Raw genomic sequence first — 19,942 nt, forward strand, 5'->3', positions numbered from 1 at the left:
CGACCAACCCTGGTTCAATAAGGAGTGTAGAACAACATGCCAGGTGCAGCACCAGGCATACCTAAACGGCTGAGTGCACTGGATACAGCAAAGTCTATGGGCCCTGACAACATCCCAGCTATCGTACTGAAGACTTGTGCTCCAGAACTAGCCACGCCTCTCGCCAAGCTGTTCCAGTACAGCTACAATACTGGCATCTATCCGACAATGTGGAAAACTGCCCAGGTATGACCTGTCCACAAAAAGCAGGACAAATCCAACCCAGCCAATTACCACACAATCAGTCTACTCTCAATCATCAGCAAAGTAATGGAAGGTGTCATCGACAGTGCTATCAAGTGGCACTTACTCACCAATAACCTACTCACTAATGCCCAGAAAGACGGAGAAAATACTGCAGATGCTGGATATCTGAAATAAAAACAGAAAATGCTGGAGAAACTCAGCAGGTCAGGCAGCATCTGTGAAGAACGAAACAGAGTTAACGTTTCAGGTCGATGACCTTTCGCCAGCATTTTCTGTTTTTATTTCACTAATGCCCAGTTTGGGTTCCGCTAAGACCACTCGGCTCCTGACCTCATTACAGCCTTGGTCCAAACATGGACAAAGGAGCTGAATTCCAGAGGTGAGGTGAGAGTGACTGCCCTTGACATCAGGGCAGCATTTGACCGAGTGTGGCATCAAGGAGCCCGAGTGAAGAAGCAGCAACTCACCAAGGCTTCTTCGGCAGCACCTCCCAAACCCGCGACATCTCCCACTTAGAAGGACAGGGGCAGCAGGCGCACGGGAACACCACCACCTCCAAGTTACCCTCCAAGTCACACACCATCCTGACTTGGAAATATATCGCTGATCCTTCATCGTCGCTGGGTCAAAATCCTGGAACTCCCTCCCTAACAGCACTGTGGGAGTACCTTCACCACACGGACTGCAGCGGTTCAAGAAGGTGGCTCACCACCACCTTCTCAAGGGGCAATTAGGGATGGGCAATATATGCTGGCCTTGCCAGCGATGCCCACATCCCATAAAAAACGAATTGAAAAAAAATTGGCTGTAAAGTGCTTAGGGACGTCCTGAGCTGGTGAAAGGCGCTATAGAAATGCAAGTCTTTCTTTCTCATCAATTTTGCATTTTGCTGCCTCAAGGAAGTCTGATGCTGGCCAGGCAAGATCCATCCCTGCTTGCGCCACATTGGCTGTCATTAATTAGGTTATTCCTATACAGGTCGTCTTCCAACTTGTTTCTTGATACTTTGCTCAGGCTAATGGGCCTGTTCTTGCCAACAAAAGCTCTATTGCCCTTCTTGAATATGGAACATCATGTCAATGAATCCCTGTGTGTTTGAAAATAAAACTGTAGATTGATTAATGTGCTTAACGCAGGAATTGGACTGTTGCGAGTCTTAGTGGAGTTTTTTTAAGTCTACTCATAATTGACTTAAAAAAAATATATATCTTTCAAAGGCACAGGTATACAGAGACATTGGTTTGTGATTTGTTTCATTTCCGTGTACCAGAATGGGAATCACTCCGCACTCAAAAGTGTGCGTAGTGTTTGTAGTCATCGATTCCCCACTCCCTGGGGGGACAAAATCAGCTTGAGCCCTTAATAAACCTCTATTTCACACTCTTGCCTCCTACCCGGTCCAGACTACGGGCGATTATCACAGTGTCCCCTCTGAGCACTGATTTATTGGCAAGGTGCCAGGCTAGGTCAATTGAAAATTTCAAAACTGAGATTGGTAGATTTTTGTTAGCTAAAGGGTATTAACGGTTACGTAACCAAGGCGGCTGGATGGAGTTAAGATACGGATCAGCCATAATCTAATTGAATGGCGGAACAGGCTTGAGGGGCTGAATGGCCTCCTCCTGTTCCTATGGTCCATTTTCTATGAACCAAATTTTTGACATCTGTATCCCTATTTTAAGAAGGATGTTCTCTTGTTCCTAAGGAAAGGAAGTCCTTTTTCTTTACCTGTAGCCATTTTGATGTCTGAAGCTTCATGTTCTCATCCAGCAGTTCTGTCAGTCGCGTGAATGTCTTGTCTTCATAATGGAAACGCTTCCCCAAAACTACTGAGCAAATCACGTTGGACACAGCACTGGTGATTTTAGAATTGGGATTAAAGGGTTGATCTGCACAAAAGAAAAAGAAGTGGGTAGATGTGCAGGAGCAAAGGTAGACTCCGACATTGTGAAGAGATTGCCCGGGTGAGGTAGGGTTTTGACATTCATCGCTTCATTCTTATTGCATCTTGACCGAACAGTAATGAATAGAGGAGACGGAATGTACCTTTTACTATTTACGGAGTAATTGGGTGGACATTACAGCACATTGTCTGCATGGCAGAACCCGAAACTGAAAGTGAAAGACAAAGTAAAACCGAGCCCCCCAGCAGCCCCTTCAGGTAACACCTGGGAACTGGGACAAACTTAATTGAAGCAAAACTCAAAACACAAAACTCCTTTTCCTCAGATAAAACCCCTTAGTCCTCCAGGCGTCTGGGACGGAATCTAACCCGACTTGAGCGCCGCTGGACAGGCATTGTCGGGGTGCCACTGCTAGCCGCAGGAAAACCTTCCTCCGTGGCTGATGACGCCGTGACACCTTCTGTCGATGTGACTTCCGTCGTTGTTGCAGGAAGCAGGCCGTCACTGCCTGGCAGAGGTGGTGGAGACAATGGCCTAGCCTGTGACGTCTCTGTTACTCTCACCGGAGTACAACCCCGTAGCTGGTCTACGTGGCGTCTGTGTAGCTGGCCATCAGGTGTACGGATGCTGTACGACAGGGGACCCGTGGCCTGCTCCACCACGGCAGGCATCCATTTGTCTCCTCCTGCATAGCAACGGGCAAACACAGTCTCTGATGGCTCGAACTGCCTGGCGGTGCCCTGGTGCTTCTTAGCCAGCTCCTCTTGCTTTGTGTGCATCTCATCCCTGTAGTCCGGGTGTAGCCGGTCCAGTGCAGTCACCAGCCGGCGACCCATCAGCATCTCGGACGGACTCTTCCCCGTTGCTGCGTTTGGTGTGGTATGCTGTGATAACAGGAACCTGGCCAATCTGGTTTGTCAGTCCCCCACCGATATCCTCACCAGTGCCTCTTTTGTGGTTTGCACCATCCTCTCTGCCTGCCCGTTAGAGGAGGAGTGATAGGGCGCTGTGGTCGCGTGGCGGATCCAGTTTCTGCCTGCAAAAGCCTTGAACTCCGCTGACGTGAAGGCTCCTCAATTGTCCGAAACCAGCACGTCGGGGACCCCATGTGTGGCAAACAGCAAACGCAACGTTTTGATCACTGCACTGGATGTCATGGAGCTCATGATAGCCACCTCCAGCCATTTCGAATGAGAACCCACCACTATCAAAAAGACCTTCCCCTGAAATGGCCCTGCAAAGTCAATGTGGAGTCTTGACCATTTATGAGTGGTCCACTCCCAGGGGTGAAGGGGAGCCTTGGATGGGCTATGGCGAGTCAGCTGACATGTCTCACAGCTCTTTATCACCTCCTCCACGTCTCGGTCCAACCCCGGCCACCAGACGTAGCTTCTCGCCAACGCCTTCATGTGCACAATCCCAGGGTGTGAGTCATGTAGTATTTTCAGCACCTCCTCTCTTGCGGCGGCAGGAACCACCACACGGCTTCCCCAGAGCATGCAGTTCTTGTGTGCAGACATTTCATGGCGCCTCTGAACGAAGGGCTTGAAATGCTCCTCCTGGACCTCGGAGGGCCAGCCATGCAGCAGCCAGCGTAGCACCCGTGATAAGACTGGATCTTTCTGTGTGAGGCTGCTAATCTGCTGGGCATGGAGTGGGGCCTCCGGAACCTCCTCCAGTAGCAGCACCTCCAGGGGTGGTGGCGTCTCAGCCATCGGCCGGTTCAAAGGCAAGCGACTCAGAGCATCAGCATTAGCCAGCATCTTCCCAGGCCTGTAGCAAAGTTCACAACTGTAGGCCCCCAACATCAGACTCCACCGAAGTATACGCGGTGATATGATCTGGGGCATGGGCTTGGAGTGATGCAGGAGCCCCAAGAGTGGCTTGTGGTCTGTGTAGATGACGAACTGTCTCCCTAACAGGTACTGGCTGAACTTCTTTACCCCAAATATGATGGCTAGGGCCTCCTTGTCAATCTGGGCGTAATTACGTTCTGTTGTTGAGAGTGTTCTTGAGGCAAAACTGATCGGCGCTTCCCGGCCATCTGGCTCTATGCGACCCAACAGAGCTCCCAGCCTGTATGGTGAGGCATCACACACCAACACTAATGGCTTGTTTTCATCATAGTGTGCCAGAACCTTATCTGCTTGTAGCAGTTCCTTTGCCTGTCTGTAGGCTGTTTCATGAGCTGAGGTCCAGTTCCACACTGTTGCTTGGTCTAACAGCCTGTGCAGTGGCTCTAAGATTGTGGCTTTGCCCTTGAGAAAACAACTGTAGAAGTTTAACAGTCCGAGGAATGCCTGCAGTTCGGTCTTGTTCTTGGGGGTGGGAGCGCTCCAGATAGCCTCCACCTTCTCCGTAGTCGGATGCACATCGTCTTTGTCCACTCGGAATCCCAAGAACTCCACCCCATTGGCAGCGAACACACATTTCTCCTGAAGGCGTAGTCCTACCTCAGCCAGCCAGCGTAGTACTTCCTGCAGCCGCTCATCATGGGCTTCCTGTGTCTTGCCTGTAATCAGTATGTCATCCAAGTAAGGCTGAACTCCCGGAACACCAGCCAACAGGGTGTCCATGAACCTCTGAAAGATTGCCACAGCTGTAGACACCCCAAACTGCAGCCTTGTGGCTCGGAAAAGTCCTCTGTGGGTGTTGATTGTCAACAGCTCGGCTGACTCTTCATCCAGGACCAGTTGCTGGTATGCTTGCTTGAAATCCAGCTTGGTGAACAGAGTGCCTCCAGCCAGTGTTGAAAACAGCTCTGTAACTGTTGGTAAGGGATACACATCTGGTAACACAGCAGTATTAACCATACATCTGTAATCTCCACAGATTCGCAGGCCCCCATCCTTCTTTGCAATGGGCACGATAGGGGTGGCCCAACGGGAGTTCTTCACTGGCAAGAGAACCCCTTGGTTCACCAGCTTATCCAGGGCCTCATCCACCTTCTTGCGCAACGCAAAAGGAACTGGTCGCGCCTTGAAGAACTTAGGCGCTACCCCTGGGTCCACTTCGATTGAGACTGGCGGTCCCCGACAGGCCCCGAACTCACCAAAAACCTCTTCATAGTTCTCCAACATAGGCATTATGGGCTGTCGCTGTACCGTGTGTACTCCTGTCACTTCAATACCGAGGGGCTCAAACCAATCTCTGCCCAGCAGGCTTGTGCCCTGCCCCGCCACCACATAAAGTGGAAGTGTGTCCTTGACTGCCTGATACTTAACTTCCACATGAATCATACCCAGCACCTGGAGTTGAGCTTGGGACCACTGCCATAGCACGCCACTGCCCTGAGCCATCGCCGGGGGTTCACTTGGCCACAGCCTATTGTAAGTCTCTTCACTTATCAACGAACACGCTGAGCCTGAATCCACCTCCATGCAGAGTGGTGCCCCATTCATGATCACATTTGCCGTGTATCCCCACCGTCTGTGGGGTACTGCTCAGCTTCCGTGGTATACACTGTCTACACATCGTTGTCCTCCAGTGTCAGGGTGTGTGTCTGCGATGCTTGTGTTGGCTCTGCTGCAGCAGCCTGAGCTTTCTTCATGCAGACACGAGCTATGTGTCCTCTTTTCTTACAGAAATGACATACCGCTGACACAAATTTGCATGTAGTGGAACCATGGAGAGCCCCACAGCGGAAACATTTTCTTCCTGTCTCTTTAGTTGCCTCCATGTCTCTCGCAGCAGGAGCTGCGTGTGTGGTCTTGTGCACCTCCTCGGCGGCCTGAGATGGTGCTGCCTCTGTACGGAGCATACGTGTGTTCATCGATGCAGCCTCTGCTGCTAAAGCCTTCTCCTCGGCCAGTCGGAACGTCAGGGCCTTCTCCGCTAACAGCTGTCTCTGCAATGCCGAGTCCAGCACTCCACACACAATCCGAAATAGATTGTCCAGGCTGTTGTTTACAATTGTGAAAATGGAAACGCTGCACAATCTCAGAGGGTTTTGGGTTAAAATGTTTCTGCAGCTTCTCAATCAAATCAGCATAATCCACCTCACTAGGTTTACGAGGAGCCACCAATGAACGCAGGACGGAGTAAGTAGCAGCTCCGCATACACTTAGCCACACTGAGCGCTTCTCTTCTTTGTCAATATTATTGGCCTCAAAGAAACACCCCAGTCTTTCTGCGTGTTCCTCCCATGAACTGTCCTTATCCCCAGAGAACTCTTCAATACGTCCCAAAGTCGTCATAGTTTTAATCTGCACTGTCCCTTTAAGATCCACGGACTTTTTCCTTTTAAAAAAAATTATTTTTCTCCTCCGGCCAGAGTTACGGTAGCGACACTCACGGTAGTTGCCTGGCCCGCACAATACTCTGTCCGCCGTCTACGTCGCAGCTAGCCAACTATCAAAATGCCGTTGATGTTGCTAGCTGAGTGGTCCGCTCGTGGCAATTTCCAATATCACGGCTGTAGGTTCGCATGTCTATCTCTGCCCTTCTAGCGAGTTCAACAGCCGCCTCATCGCCAGTATTGCATCTTGACCGAACAGTAATGAATAGAGGAGACGGAATGTACCTTTTACTATTTACTGAGTAATTGGGTGGACATTACAGCACATTGTCTGCATGGCAGAACCCGAAACTGAAAGTGAAAGACAAAGTAAAACTGAGCCCCCCAGCACCCCCTTCAGGTAACACCCGGGAACTGGGACAAACTTAATTGAAGCAAAACTCAAAACACAACAATTCTCAAGGTCATTTAGGAGCAATGTGTCCTCTCATTTTTTCCCCGTCCCTTTAACTGGCTGCGCGGCCTATTCAAATTTTCGCACGTGCGCAGTTTATTCAGTGTAAAAGCCGGTGAGCCGCCTGTGCGGGACCTCCAGACCGCTGATCGGCCGCGCAGATTAGTGGGAACCTTGTTTATGAGCAGTTCTCGACTCGTGATAGCCAGCTGATGTTTCGAGTGGCACATGATCTGTTTCCAATTATTTTAAATCTATGACCTCTAGTTATTGACCCACTCGCTAGAGGGAATATTTTTTCCCCATTTACTCAAAACCTCTCACCATCTTGAAAACCTCTATTAGGTCACCTCTTGACCTTCTCTGTTCCAAGAAGAACAGTCCTAACTTATCCAACCTCTCCTCATAACTGAAGTCCCTCATCCTGGTAACATCCTGGTAAACCTCCTCTGTACCCTTTCTAAGGCCTTTACATCTTTCCTGAAGTGCGGTGCCCAGAATTATCCACAATACTCCAGCTGGGGCCAAACCAGTGATTTATAAAGTTCGAGTGTGATCTCTCGGTTTTTATATTTTATTCCTCTGTTTATAAACCCAAGTAAACCTTTTGCTTTTTTAACCACCTTATCAACTTGCCCTGCCTCCTTTAAGGATTTGTGTATATGGACACCAAGGTCTCTCTGCTCATCTACACTATTCAAACTCGTGCCATTTATAGTCTACTGTCTTTCCCTATTAGTCCTCCCAAAGTGTATCACTTCACACTTCTCCCCGTTGAACTCCATTTGCCCGCGGCAGCGTCCTGGAGATTAATCTTCGCTTACTGGAGACTCCAGGGCAATCCTGGAGGTTCGGCAACCTTATTGTGACCTTGTCATAATAAGTTAAGGAGATAAAACACAGAGTTTACCTTTTGATGCTTTAAAGACTTCAGTCAAATACCGGACTTCTTCCAGAATTTTCTCCTCAAAGGCAATTTTGCCTAAACCAAAGTTTCGCAAAACCGTCAGTGTAAATCTCCGTTGCTGCTTCCAGGACCTCCCGTAGGGGGCCATGATAATGCCTAGCAGGAAGGGGGAAAAGAGTGGATAAATAATAATAACCAGTTTCCTCTCCCTGTCTTTTGAGGACTAAGAGAAAGTTCACAGCACATCGGTGACCCAGTAGCGAAGCTGATCAATTTAAATAGTTCACTTACAATCTGATGCCTCGCGCTACAGCTAGAAAAAATAAATCCGTCCTGGTTGAGACTGGGCAGGAATAAAATAAATAAGGTGTCCTTGCCAAAACAGAGTCTCTCTAACCACCGTTTCCATCCCTGGCAACTGGCTGAAGATGAGCCACACCGTTTGCAACCTTGGTGTTATGCTTGACCCCGAGATGAGCTTCCGACCACATATCCGCTCCATCACCAAGACCGCCTACTTCCACCTCCGCAACATCGCCCGACTCCGCCCCTGCCTCAGCTGGCCTGCTGCCGAAGCCCTGATCCATGCCTTTGTTACCTCTAGACTGGACTATTCCAATGTTCTCCTGGCTGCCCTCCTATCTTCCAACCTACATTAGTTCCCTGTCCGACAACGCCTAAAATTTAAAATTCTCATCCTTGTTTTCAAATCCCACCATGGCCTTCCCCTCCTTATCTCTGTAATCTCCTCCAGCACCTACATCCCTCCGAGATCTCTGCGTTCCTCCAATTCTGGCCTCTTGCGCATCCCTGATTTTAATCGCCGCACTATTGGCGGCCGTGCCTTCTGTTGCCTCGGCCCTAAGCTTTGGAATTCCCTGCCTAAACCTCTCCGCCTCTCTACCTCTCTCTCCTCCTTTAAGAAGCTCCTGAAAACATTCTTCTTTGATCAAGCTTTAGGGCACCTATCCTAATATCTCCTTACCATGAATCATATAGAATGGTTACAGCACAGAAGGAGGCCATTCGGCCAGTCGAGCCCGTGCCAGCTCTCTGCAAGAGCACTTCAGCGAGTCCCAGACCCCCCGCCCTTTCCCCGTAGCAATGCAAATTTCTTTCCTTCAGTTACTTATCCAACTCCCTTTTGAAAGCCGTGGTTGAATCTGCCTCCCCCATCCTTTCAGGCAGCGCATTCCAGATCATAACCACTTGCTCCCAAAAAAAAGTTTTTCCTCATGTCGCCTTTCGTTCTTCTGCCAATCTCCTTAAATCAGTGTCCTCTGGTTCTCACACCTTATGTGGCTCAGTGTCAAATTTTGTTTGATAACGCTCCTGTGAAGCGCCTTGGGACGTTTTACTACCTTAAAGACGCTATGTAAATGCTAGTTGTTGTTGTTACAGTAACTTTCCAGGGCGTTACAGGAAAATGAAACAAACTCATAAATGCTTAATACCTTGACCTTTTGTCAAATCATCAATAAGAGGCAAATGTGGCCGCCCTGCAAATTCTCTGCCATATTGGACGAGGGCCTCTTGAATGATCTGAAATCCATTGAGGAAAACGATAGACATCCCGAATGTGTCGACCATACAAATATTCCCGTACTTCTTGGAAAGCTGTTTTTGGGGGAAAGGGAAGGAAAGAAAAACAAAAAGATGATGGGCACTTTTGTACATCTCGCCGCAATTTACCTCAAAAAAAAGTTTGAAAACAAATCTCGTTACTTGATGATCTTTCATAGCAGACTGCTTTAAGAACTTCCTTATTCCAAAATGACATAGAATTACACAGGCCAATTGGACCAACAGGTCCAGGCCAGTGTCTACGCTCCGCACCAGACTCCTCCCACTCTACTCCATCGAATCATAGAATCATAAAATAGGACAGCACAGAAGGAGGCCATTCGGCCCATCGAGTCTGCGCCGGCTCTTTCGAAGAGCAATCCAGTCAGTCCCACTCCCCTCGCTCTTTCCCCACATCCCTGCAATTGTTTCTCCTTCAAGTATTTATCCAATTCCCTTTTGAAAGCTACTGTTGAATCTGTATCCACCACCCTATCAGGCAGCGCATTCCAAATCCTCACCACTCGCTGCGTAAAAAAGTTTTTCCTCAAGTCGCCTTTGGTTCTTTTGCCAATCACCTTAAATCTGTGCCCTCTGGTTATCGACCCTTCAGTCATTGGTTACAGTTTCTCTTTATTTACTCTGTCTAAACCCGTGATGATTTTAAACACCTCTATCAACTCTCCTCTTAGCCTTCCCTGCTCCAAAGAGAACAACCCCAGCTTCTCCAGTCTATTTATATTTCCCCCGCTTTGCCTCCTGCACTGAAGCTGACGGGAATGACGAGAAAGGGGGCTGGGTGGGGCGGGGGATGAAATCAGGAGGGAGGGCCAGTTCTGCCACTGACCCAAGAAATGGTCACCCGGTGTAATGTTGGTCCTGGGAAGATGCGGGGGGTGGGGGGTGAGGGGTGGGGGAGTGGGGGTGAGGGGGAGGTCTATAAACAGCTGCCGGTGATGGGAGCGAATGGGAAAGGGCGGGTCTTGAACGGCAAATAAGGAGAAACTCTTTCCAGTGGCGGGTGGGTCGGTTAACCAGAGGACACAGATTGAAGGCGATGGCCAAAAGAACCAGAGGCGAGATGAGGTTAAAAGAAAAATTATGGGCCGAGTTCTTACGATCTGGAACGCGCTGCCTGAAAGTGCAGTGGAAGCAGATTCAATAATATCTTTTAAAAAGAAATTGGATGAATACTTGAAGGGGAAAAAATTGCAGGGCTATGGGGAAAGAGCAGGGGGCAGTGGGACTAATTAGAGAGCTCTTTCAAAGAGCCGGCACAGGCACGATGGGCCGAATGGCCTCCCTCTGTGCTATATCATTCTATGGTTCAATGACTTCTCCCTTTGCTCTGTGGTGATGATCTGAAATTTATGTTCTAGTGTGACCAGTAGAAATACTTTTCCCCAACAAAGTAGCCCGCTTGATTGGCACCACATCCACCACCTTAAACATTCACTCCCTCCACCACCGGCGCACCGTGACTGCAGTGTGTACCATCTACAAGATGCACTGCAGCAACTCGCCAAGGCTTCTTCGACAGCACCTCCCAAACCCGCGACCTCTACCACCTAGAAGGACAATCTCAATACAGCAATAAATTCTCCTTGTAATACTCATGCCCAAATCTGAATGTTCTAACAATAGAATTCACATTAAATGCAGGAGCAGTCACACAGCAATACAAACCATGTAAAGTTGTTTTCACATGTCAAACACCTCCGAACCAAACTTAAACTCATACTTACCCAAAGCAACACAGATGGCAAAGGCAGCAGGCACATGGGAACACCACCACCTCCAAGTTCCTCTCCAAGTCACACGCCATCCTAACTTGGAAATATATCGGCCGGTCCTTCATCGTGGCTAGGTCAAAATCCTGGAACTCCCTCCCTAACAGCACTGTAGGAGCACCTTCACCACACGGACTGCAGCGGTTGAAGAAGGCGACTCACCACCACCTTCTCAAGGGCAATTAGGGATGGGCAATAAATGCTGGGCCTTGCCAACGATGCCCACGTCCCACGAATGAATTTAAAAAAATCACCTCTGTCGAATCCCCTCTTCGCCTACTTTGTTCTGATGCGAGGAAAAAGCCTCAGGTTCCCCAGTCTTTAGTCATAACTAAAGCCTTTCATCCAATATAGGGCCTGAATCTGTCATCGGAGGCTTACATAGAAACATAGAAGATAGGAGCAGGAGTAGGCCATTCGACCCCTCGAGCCTGTTCCACCATTTAATGAGATCATGGCTGATCATCCAAGTTCAGTACCCTGTCCCTGCTTTCTCCCCATATCCCTTGATCCCTTTAGCCTTAAGAAATATATCCAACTCCTTCTTGAATATATTTAATGAATTGGCCTCAACTGCCTTGTGTGGTAGAGAATTCCACAGGTTCACCACTCTCTGGGTGAAGAAATTCCTCCTCATCTCAGTCCTAAATGGATTACCCCTTATCTTTAGACTGTGACCCCTGGTTCTGGACTCCCCGGCCATCGGGAACATCCTTCCTGCATCTAGTCTGTCTAGTCCTGTTAGAATTTTATAAGTTTCAATGAGATCCCCTCTCATTCTTCTAAACTCTAGCAAATATAAGCCCAATCAACCCAATCTCTCCTCATACGACATTCCTGCCATCCCAGGTATCAGTCTGGTGAATCTTCGCTGCACTCTCTCCATGGAAAGAACATCCTTCCTCAGTTAAGGTGACCAAAACTGCATATAATACTCAAGGTGTGGTCTCACCAAGGCCCTGTACAACTGCAGCAAGACATCCTTGCTCCTGTACTCGAATTCTCTCGCTATGAAGGCCAACATACCATTTGCCTTCTTAACCGCCTGCTGCACCTGCATGCTTACCTTCAGCGACTGGTGCACAAGGGCACCCAGGTCTTGTTGCACTTCCCCCTTTCCCAATCTATTGCCGTTCAGACAATAATCTGTCTTCCTGTTTTTGCCACCAAAGTGGATAACCCCGCATTTATCCACATTATACTGCATTTGCCATGCATCTGCCCAATCACCCAACCTGTCCAAATCATACTGGAGTTTCTTTGCATCCTCCTCACAGCACACACGCCCACCCAGCTTTGTGTCGTCTGCAAACTTGGAGATATTACATCTAGTTCCCTCGTCTAGATCATTAATATATATTGTGAATAACTGGGGTCCTAGCACCGATCCCTGCGGTACCCCACTAGTCACTGCCTGCCACTCGGAAAAAGACCCATTTATTCCAACTGTTTGCTTCCTCTCTGCCAACCAGTTCTCCATCGAAGACGGTACCTTACCCCCAATCCCGTGTGCTTTAACTTTGCACGCTAATCTCTTATACGGGACATTATCGGAAGCCTTCTGAAAGTCCAAATACACCACATCCACTGGTTCTCACTTATCTATTCTACCAGTTACATCCTCAAAAAATTCCAGTAGATTAGTCAAGCATGATTTACCTTTAGTAAATCTATGTTGACTTTGTCCAATCCTGTCACTGTTTTCCAAGTGCTCTGCTATTACATCTTTTATAATGGACTCTAGCATTTTCCCCACTACCGATGTCAGACTTACCGGTCTATAATTCCCCGTTTTCTCTCTACCACCTTTTTTAAATAGTGGGGTTATATTAGCTATCCTCCAATCCATGGGAACTGTTCCAGAATCTATAGAATTTTGGAAGATGACCAGCAATGCATCTACTATTTCTAGGGCCACTTCCTTAAGTACCCTAGGATGTAGATTATCAGGCCCTGGGGATTTATCAGCCTTCAATCCCCTCAATTCCCCTAACACCATTTCCCTACAAATACTGATTTCATTCAATTCCTCCCTCTCATTAGACCCTATGTTCCCCGACATCTCTGGGAGGTTATTTGTGTCCTCCATTGTGAAGCCAGAACCAAAGTATGTATTTAATTGGCTTTCCATTTCTTTGTTCCCCCATTTTAATTTCCCCTGATTCTAACTGCAAGGGACCTATGCTTGACTTCACCAATCTGTTTCTCTTCACATGTCTATAGAAGCTTTTACAGTCAGTTTTTATGTTCCCTGAAAGCTTACTCTCATAATCTATTTTCCCCCTCTTAATTAATCCCTTTGTCCTCCTTTGCTGAATCCTAAACTGCTCCCAATCCTGAGGTTTGCTGCTTTTCCTGGTCAAATTATATGTCCTCTCCTTGGATCTTATGCTATCCCTAATTTCCCTTGATAGCCACGGTTAAGTCACCTTTTTGTTTTATTTTTATGCCAAACAGGGATGAGCAAATTCTGTAGTTCATCCATGCGATCTTTAAATGTTTGCCATTGCCTCTCCACCATCAACCTTTTAGGTAATGTTCCCCAATCCATCCTAGCCAACTCGTGCCTCATACCATCGTAGTTTCCTTTATTAAATTCAGGACCCTAGTCTCTGAGTCAACTACTTCACTCTCCATTTTAATGAAGAATTTTATCATTTTATGATCGCTCCTCCCCAAGTGGCCTCGCACAACAAGGTTGCTAATTAATCCTTTCTCATTACATAATAACCAATCTAAGATGGCCTGATCTCTAGTTGGTTCCTCAACATATTGGTCCAGGAAACCATCCCGTATACACTCTAGGAATTCCTACTCCACAGTATTGTTACTAATTTGGTTAGCCCAATCTATATGTAGATTAAAGTCACCCATGATAACTGCAGTGCCCTTATTGCACGCATCTTTAATTTCCCATTTAATGCCATCCCCAACCTCAGCATTACTGATGGGGGTCTGTATACAACTCCCACTAACGTTTTCTGCCCCTTGGTATTTCTCAGCTCTGCCCATACAGATTCCACATCATCAGAGCTAATATCCTTCCTTACTATTGTGTTAATCTCCTCTTTAACCAGCAATGCTACCCCACCTCCTTTTCCTTTTTTCCTGTCCTTCCTGAATATTGAATACCCCTGGATGTTGATTTCCCAGACTTGGTCATCCTGGAGCCATGTCTCCGTAATCCCAATTATATCATATCCATTTACATCTATTTGCTCAGCTAATTCATCCACCTTATTGCAAATGCTCCTTGCATTAAGACACAAAGCTTCCAGGCTTGATTTTTTAACACTCATAGTCCTTTTAGAATTATTATTTACTGTGGCCCTGTTTGATTTACACCCTTGATTTCTCTGCCTTCCACTTTTGCTTTTCTCCTTCCTGTCTTTTGTTTCTATTCTTGCTTCCCTTTCCTCTGTCTCCCTGCACAGGTTCCCAACCCCTGCCATTTTAGTTTAAACCCTCCCCAACAGCACTAGCAAACACTCCCCCTAGGGCATCGGTTCCAGTCCCGCTCAGGTGCAAACCGTCCAGTTTCTACTGGTCCCACCTCCCCTAGAACCGGTTCCAATGTCCCAGGAATTTGAATCCCTCCCCCTTGCACCATTCCTCTAGCCACGTATTCATCTGAAATATCCTTCTATTTCTACTCTGACTAGCGCATGGCACTGGTAGCAATCCTGAGATTACTACCTTTGAGGTCCTATTTTTTAATTTACCTTGTATCTCCCTATATTCAGCTTTTAGGACCTCACCCCATTTTTTACCTATATCTTTGGTACCTATATACACCACAACAGCTGGCTGTTCACCCTCCCCTCCAGAATGCCCTGCAGCCGCTTCGAGACATCCTTGACCCTTGCACCAGGGAGGCAACATACCATCCTGGAGTCTCGTTTGCGGCCGCAGAAACGCCTATCTATTCCCCTTACAATAGAATCCCCTATCACTATAGCTCTTCTGCTTTTTTTCCTTCCGTCCTGTGCAGCAGGACCACCCATGGTGCCAGGAAGTTGGCCACTGCTGCCTCCCCCCGATAAGCCATCCCCCTCAACAATATCCAAAGTGGTATATCTGTTTGAAAGGGGGATGGCCACAGGGGACCCCTGCACTACCTGCCTGCGCCTACTACTCTGCCTGGTGGTCACCCATTCCCTTCTTGCCTGTGCAGCCTTTACCTGCGGTGTGACCAACTCCCTAAACTTGTTATCCACGATGTGCTCAGCATCGTGAATGAACATAAGAACATAAGAAATAGGAGCAGGAGTAGGCCAATCGGCCCCTCGAGCCTGCTCCACCATTCAATAAGATCATGGCTGATCTGATCCTAACCTCAAATCTTCTATCACTCTGCATCCACCCGAACCCATGTGATCTCCCGGGAGAGGCGAAAAACCAGATAAAGACCCAATGGCCAATTTGGGAGAAAAAAATCTGGGAAATTCCTCTCCGACCCATCTAGGCGATCGAAATTCTTCCAGGAGATCACTCTGTCCCTATATTATCTACAGTACTTACCTTCTGTAAAGGCGATCTCCACCCCAGCCAGGAACAGGAATAAAACCATCTCCTGAAATCTAACACAGAATTAGAACACAGTAGGAGCAGAACCAGGCTACACGGCCCCTGGGCCCACTCCACTACCCACAGGGCCATGACCATTCCGAACCTAGACTCATGTCCAATTTCCTGCCCGCTCCCCGTAACCCTTAATTCCCTTTACTTCTAGGAAACTATCTATTTCTGTTTTAAATTTATTTAATGATGTAGCTTCCACAGCTTTCTGGGGCAGCAAATTCCACAAACCTACCACCCTCTGAGTGAAGAAGTTTCTCCTCATCTCAGTTTTGAATGAGCAGCCCCTTATTTTAAGATTATGCCCCCTAGTTCTAGTTTCACCCATCATTGGGAACATCCTCACCGCATCCACCCGATCAAGCCCCTTCACAATCTTATATGTTTCAATAAGATCGCCTCTCATTCTTCTGAACTCCAATGAGTAGAGTCCCAATCTACTCAACCTCTCCTCATATGACCACCCCCTCATCCCCGGGATTAACCGAGTGAACCTTCTTTGTACTGACTCGAGAGCAAGTATGTCTTTTCTCAAGTATGGACACCAAAACTGTATGCAGTATTCCAGGTGTGGTCTCACCAATACCTTGTACAACTGCAGCAATACCTCCCTGTTTTTATATTCCATCCCCCTAGCAATAAAGCCAACATTCCATTGGCCTTCTTAATCACTTGCTGCACCTGCATACTAACTTTTTGAGTTTCGTGCACCAGGACCCCCAGATCCCTTTGTACTACAGTACTTTCCAGTTTCTTGCCATTAAGATAATAACTTGCTCTATGATTTTTCCTGCCAAAGTGCATAACCTCACACTTTCCAGTATTGTATTCCATCTGCCAAATCTCTGCCCACTTACTTAGCCTGTCTATGTCCCTTTGCAGGTTTTTTATGTCCTCCTCACTCACTACTTTCCGTCCCATCTTTGTATCATCTGCAAACTTTGATATGTTACACTCGGTCCCCTCCTCCAAATCATTAATATAGATTGTAAAGAGTTGGGGACCCAGCACTGACCCCTGCGGAACACCACTAGTTACTGGTTGCCAATCTGAGAACGAACCATTTATCCCAACTCTCTGCTTTCTGTTAGAGAGCCAATCCTCCACCCATGCCAGAATATTACCCCCAATCCCGTGATTTTTTATCTTGAGCAATAATCTTTTGTGTGGCACCTTGTCAAATGCCTTTTGGAAGTCTAAATACACTACGTCCACTGGTTCCCCTTTATCCACCCTGTATGTTACTTCCTCAAAAAACTCAAGCAAATTTGTCAAACATGACTTCCCCTTCATGAAACCATGCTGAGTTTGTCCTATTAAATTATGTTTATCCAAATGTCCCGTTACTGTCTCCTTAATAATGGACTCTAACATTTTACCAACCACAGATGTTAGGCTAACAGGTCTATAGTTTCCAGCCTTCTGCCTACTACCCTTTTTAAATCCTGTATGTATCCATTCGCAGCTCCAGTGCCGCAATGCGGTCTGTCAGTAGCTGCAGCTGGATACACTTCCCGCACACATGGTCGTCAGGGACACAGGAAGTGTCCCTGATTTCCCACATAGTGCAGGAGGAGCATGCCACGGGGCCGAGCTGTGCTGCCATGACTTCCGCCACCTGGTGGATGCCTCTGAACCGCGATAAATCTACGAACCTACATGATAGTCCTGGATCTATGGAGACTCGCGTTCCCGGGCCTCTAGGCGCAGGACAGCGAAGCGGCCCACGTATCCCAGGAGCGCATGCGGCTTGCAAGCGGCCCTGGGATCACGTGGGTCGGCCCAACCAATCAGAAAGGGGATTCCCATTGACGTACGGAATCCCCACAAGCATTAATAAGAATCACCTAAAAAATACATGTATACAACTTTGAAATGCACGTTTAAGATGAATGAAAATACAACTTCATTTAACATTTAAAACAAAAATTAAATTTTTTGAAAAATAAATTTGAACATTTGTTTAAGGGCAAAAAAATAACACAAACTAATTTCGAATGTTTAAAAAAAGTTATTTTAATATTTACTTTCACCCTTACACTGGTAAAAGAAGGCCCTTAAGCCTGCTTTTATCAGGAGCAAGAGTTTCATGGGCATTCGCTGGGCAAATAGCCCGACACTTCGCCAGCGGATGTCCATCTCCCGGGGATGCGGTGGTTCTGTCAAGGAGATTCTTGACAGATCGCAAGTTCCGGGTTTTCGTGCTTGCGCAACCCATGTGTAAACCCGGATCTCGCGGGGCACCTGCGGCCGCGCACGCACTGCGTATGTGGTCAGAGACCCCAGAAAATCCGGGCCATTGTGTGCACATCCACTGCAGAAAGTAGTAAATCACTATTCCCCCGCCCACCGCCCTCCCACCCAGACTGAGCAACCAGGGAATAGAGGCAACAAACAAAGTGAGAGATGTGCAACATTTACCCTTGCAGGCCACATGCTTGGGAATAAATGTTATTTCCTCAAAGCAGAAATCAAACAAAACAATCACAAATCGAGACTTAGGCTTCGTTCAAATAGCAGACGGAGAAAGATTGGGAGCGGGAGCAGCCATTACCTCAGTGAGACCAATATGGGGCGCCTGTCCCCTGCTGAAGAAGCTTCTAACAATGCATAACACGGCGGGTGGTCCTGGGGGTAGTCCGCTTGATCTCCTCACTTTCATCACAGACATCAGCGTTAAAAACACCGCCAGGAAGATCAGGAGGGTTTGTAGATCGAGATATCGCAGCCAACAAAGAGGTGCCCCCTCCAACAACTGCTGCACGATTGCCATTCTCAGCTTTTCAGAAGCGCCCAGCACCTAACGCTTTCACTTCAGTTTATGGTTTATAAATGAATGAAAGGTTTACAACTTTATAAACAACTGGTCCTTCGAAAGGCCGGAGCAGACTTGTTTTATTTCCAGATGCAGTTCCTGTCATCAGGAGAGTCTAGAGTCCAGTTTTTCAGCTTTTCTTGCTGACGGAGTTTTGCAGTTTTTCTTGTTGACGAAGTCCTCAGCGAGGAGTGGCTGATAAAGTCATTTCGCTGGCATTGTATTGATTGGTAGTCGGGTTGCTATAGTTTGCCAACAGCCTCTGGCAGAGTTCCCAGGCCGCAGCCTCTCTTTCATACCTCCTCTATATTTCGGAAAGTGCACCATTGCAGCCTTGGTCCAATCATGGACAAAAGAGTTGAATTCCCGAGGTGAGGCGAGACTATCCTTATTTTGTCTTAAAATACTCCTGTGCAGCGCCTTGGGACGTTTTACTATGTTAAAGGCGCTATATAAATACAAGTTGATGTTGGTGTAATGGAGTTGTTTGGAGTATACAGAGTTCATGGTGGAGCTAAAAGTTGATGTTCTTGGTCCTCCATGTTTATCTGGCGGAACTTGTGGCTTATCCCAGAATAAGGGAATAATCTTTACTCCTGGGTGGGAGTCTACCACAAACAGTTGCACCATCAACCGAATTCAAGACCACAACCTGTATGTCAAGCCTTTCATGTGCTCCGTCGAGAGAATTGTTGCCGTTTTTTACAGGTGTTCAGCTCTGAACTAAAAGCTCCTTCCACAAGGTTTCGATGACCCACAAACACAGCAGGCCTCCCATGACGCCTTGTTTGTTTGAAAGTTTAAAGGGGCCACGTCCTCTTTGCCCAATGTCATTGGGATAGCTTGGGGCTTTATTATCGGTCTGGCCGATAATGTGACTCCAGACCCACAGCAATGTGGTTGACTCTTAACTGTAAGAAGTCACACAACACCAGGTTATAGTCCAACAGCTTTATTTGAAATCACAAGCTTTCGGACCGCTGCTCCTTCGTCAGGTGAACATAAGAACATAAGAAATAGGAGCAGGAGTAGGCCAATCGGCCCCTCGAGCCTGCTCCGCCATTCAATAAGATCATGGCTGATCTGATCCTAACCGCCAATCCACTATCACAGAACCATCTCCTGAATCTAACAGAATTAGACACACGAAATAGGAGCAGGATCATGCTACACGGCCCCTCGGCCCGCTCCGCTACCCACAGGGCCATGACCGATCCGAACCTAGACTCATGTCCAAATTCCTGCCCGCTCCCCGTAACCCTTAATTCCCTTTACTTCTAGGAAACTGTCTATTTCTGTTTTAAATTTATGTAATGATGTAGCTTCTACAGCTTTTTGGGGCAGCATATTCCATGGACCTACCACCCTCTGAGTGAAGTAGTTCCTCCTCATCTCAGTTTTGAAAGAGCAGCCCCTTATTCTAAGACTATGCCCCCTAGTTCTAGTTT

The 19,942-nt window shown here is 47.5% G+C and overlaps 1 protein-coding gene across 1 annotated transcript; it reads right to left on the reverse strand.

The window, feature by feature from the left end:
- Nucleotides 1-1,908: 1,908 nt before the first annotated feature.
- LOC147099457 (cytochrome P450 2J2-like) lies at nucleotides 1,909-18,683 on the reverse strand. The gene is made up of 4 exons (XM_085969631.1): nucleotides 18,234-18,683; nucleotides 9,203-9,365; nucleotides 7,752-7,904; nucleotides 1,909-2,135 (listed from the first exon to the last, which is right to left on the reverse strand). Exons 1-4 carry the CDS (start codon nucleotides 18,450-18,452, stop codon nucleotides 1,924-1,926), a joined length of 747 nt encoding a protein of 248 aa, XP_085825757.1. The 5' UTR covers nucleotides 18,453-18,683; the 3' UTR covers nucleotides 1,909-1,923.
- Nucleotides 18,684-19,942: the final 1,259 nt, after the last annotated feature.

The sequence above is a fragment of the Somniosus microcephalus genome, chromosome 28 (assembly GCF_052327205.1).
Source record: "Somniosus microcephalus isolate GS21.2 chromosome 28, FLI_Smic_1.0, whole genome shotgun sequence".
Lineage (NCBI taxonomy): Eukaryota > Metazoa > Chordata > Chondrichthyes > Squaliformes > Somniosidae > Somniosus > Somniosus microcephalus.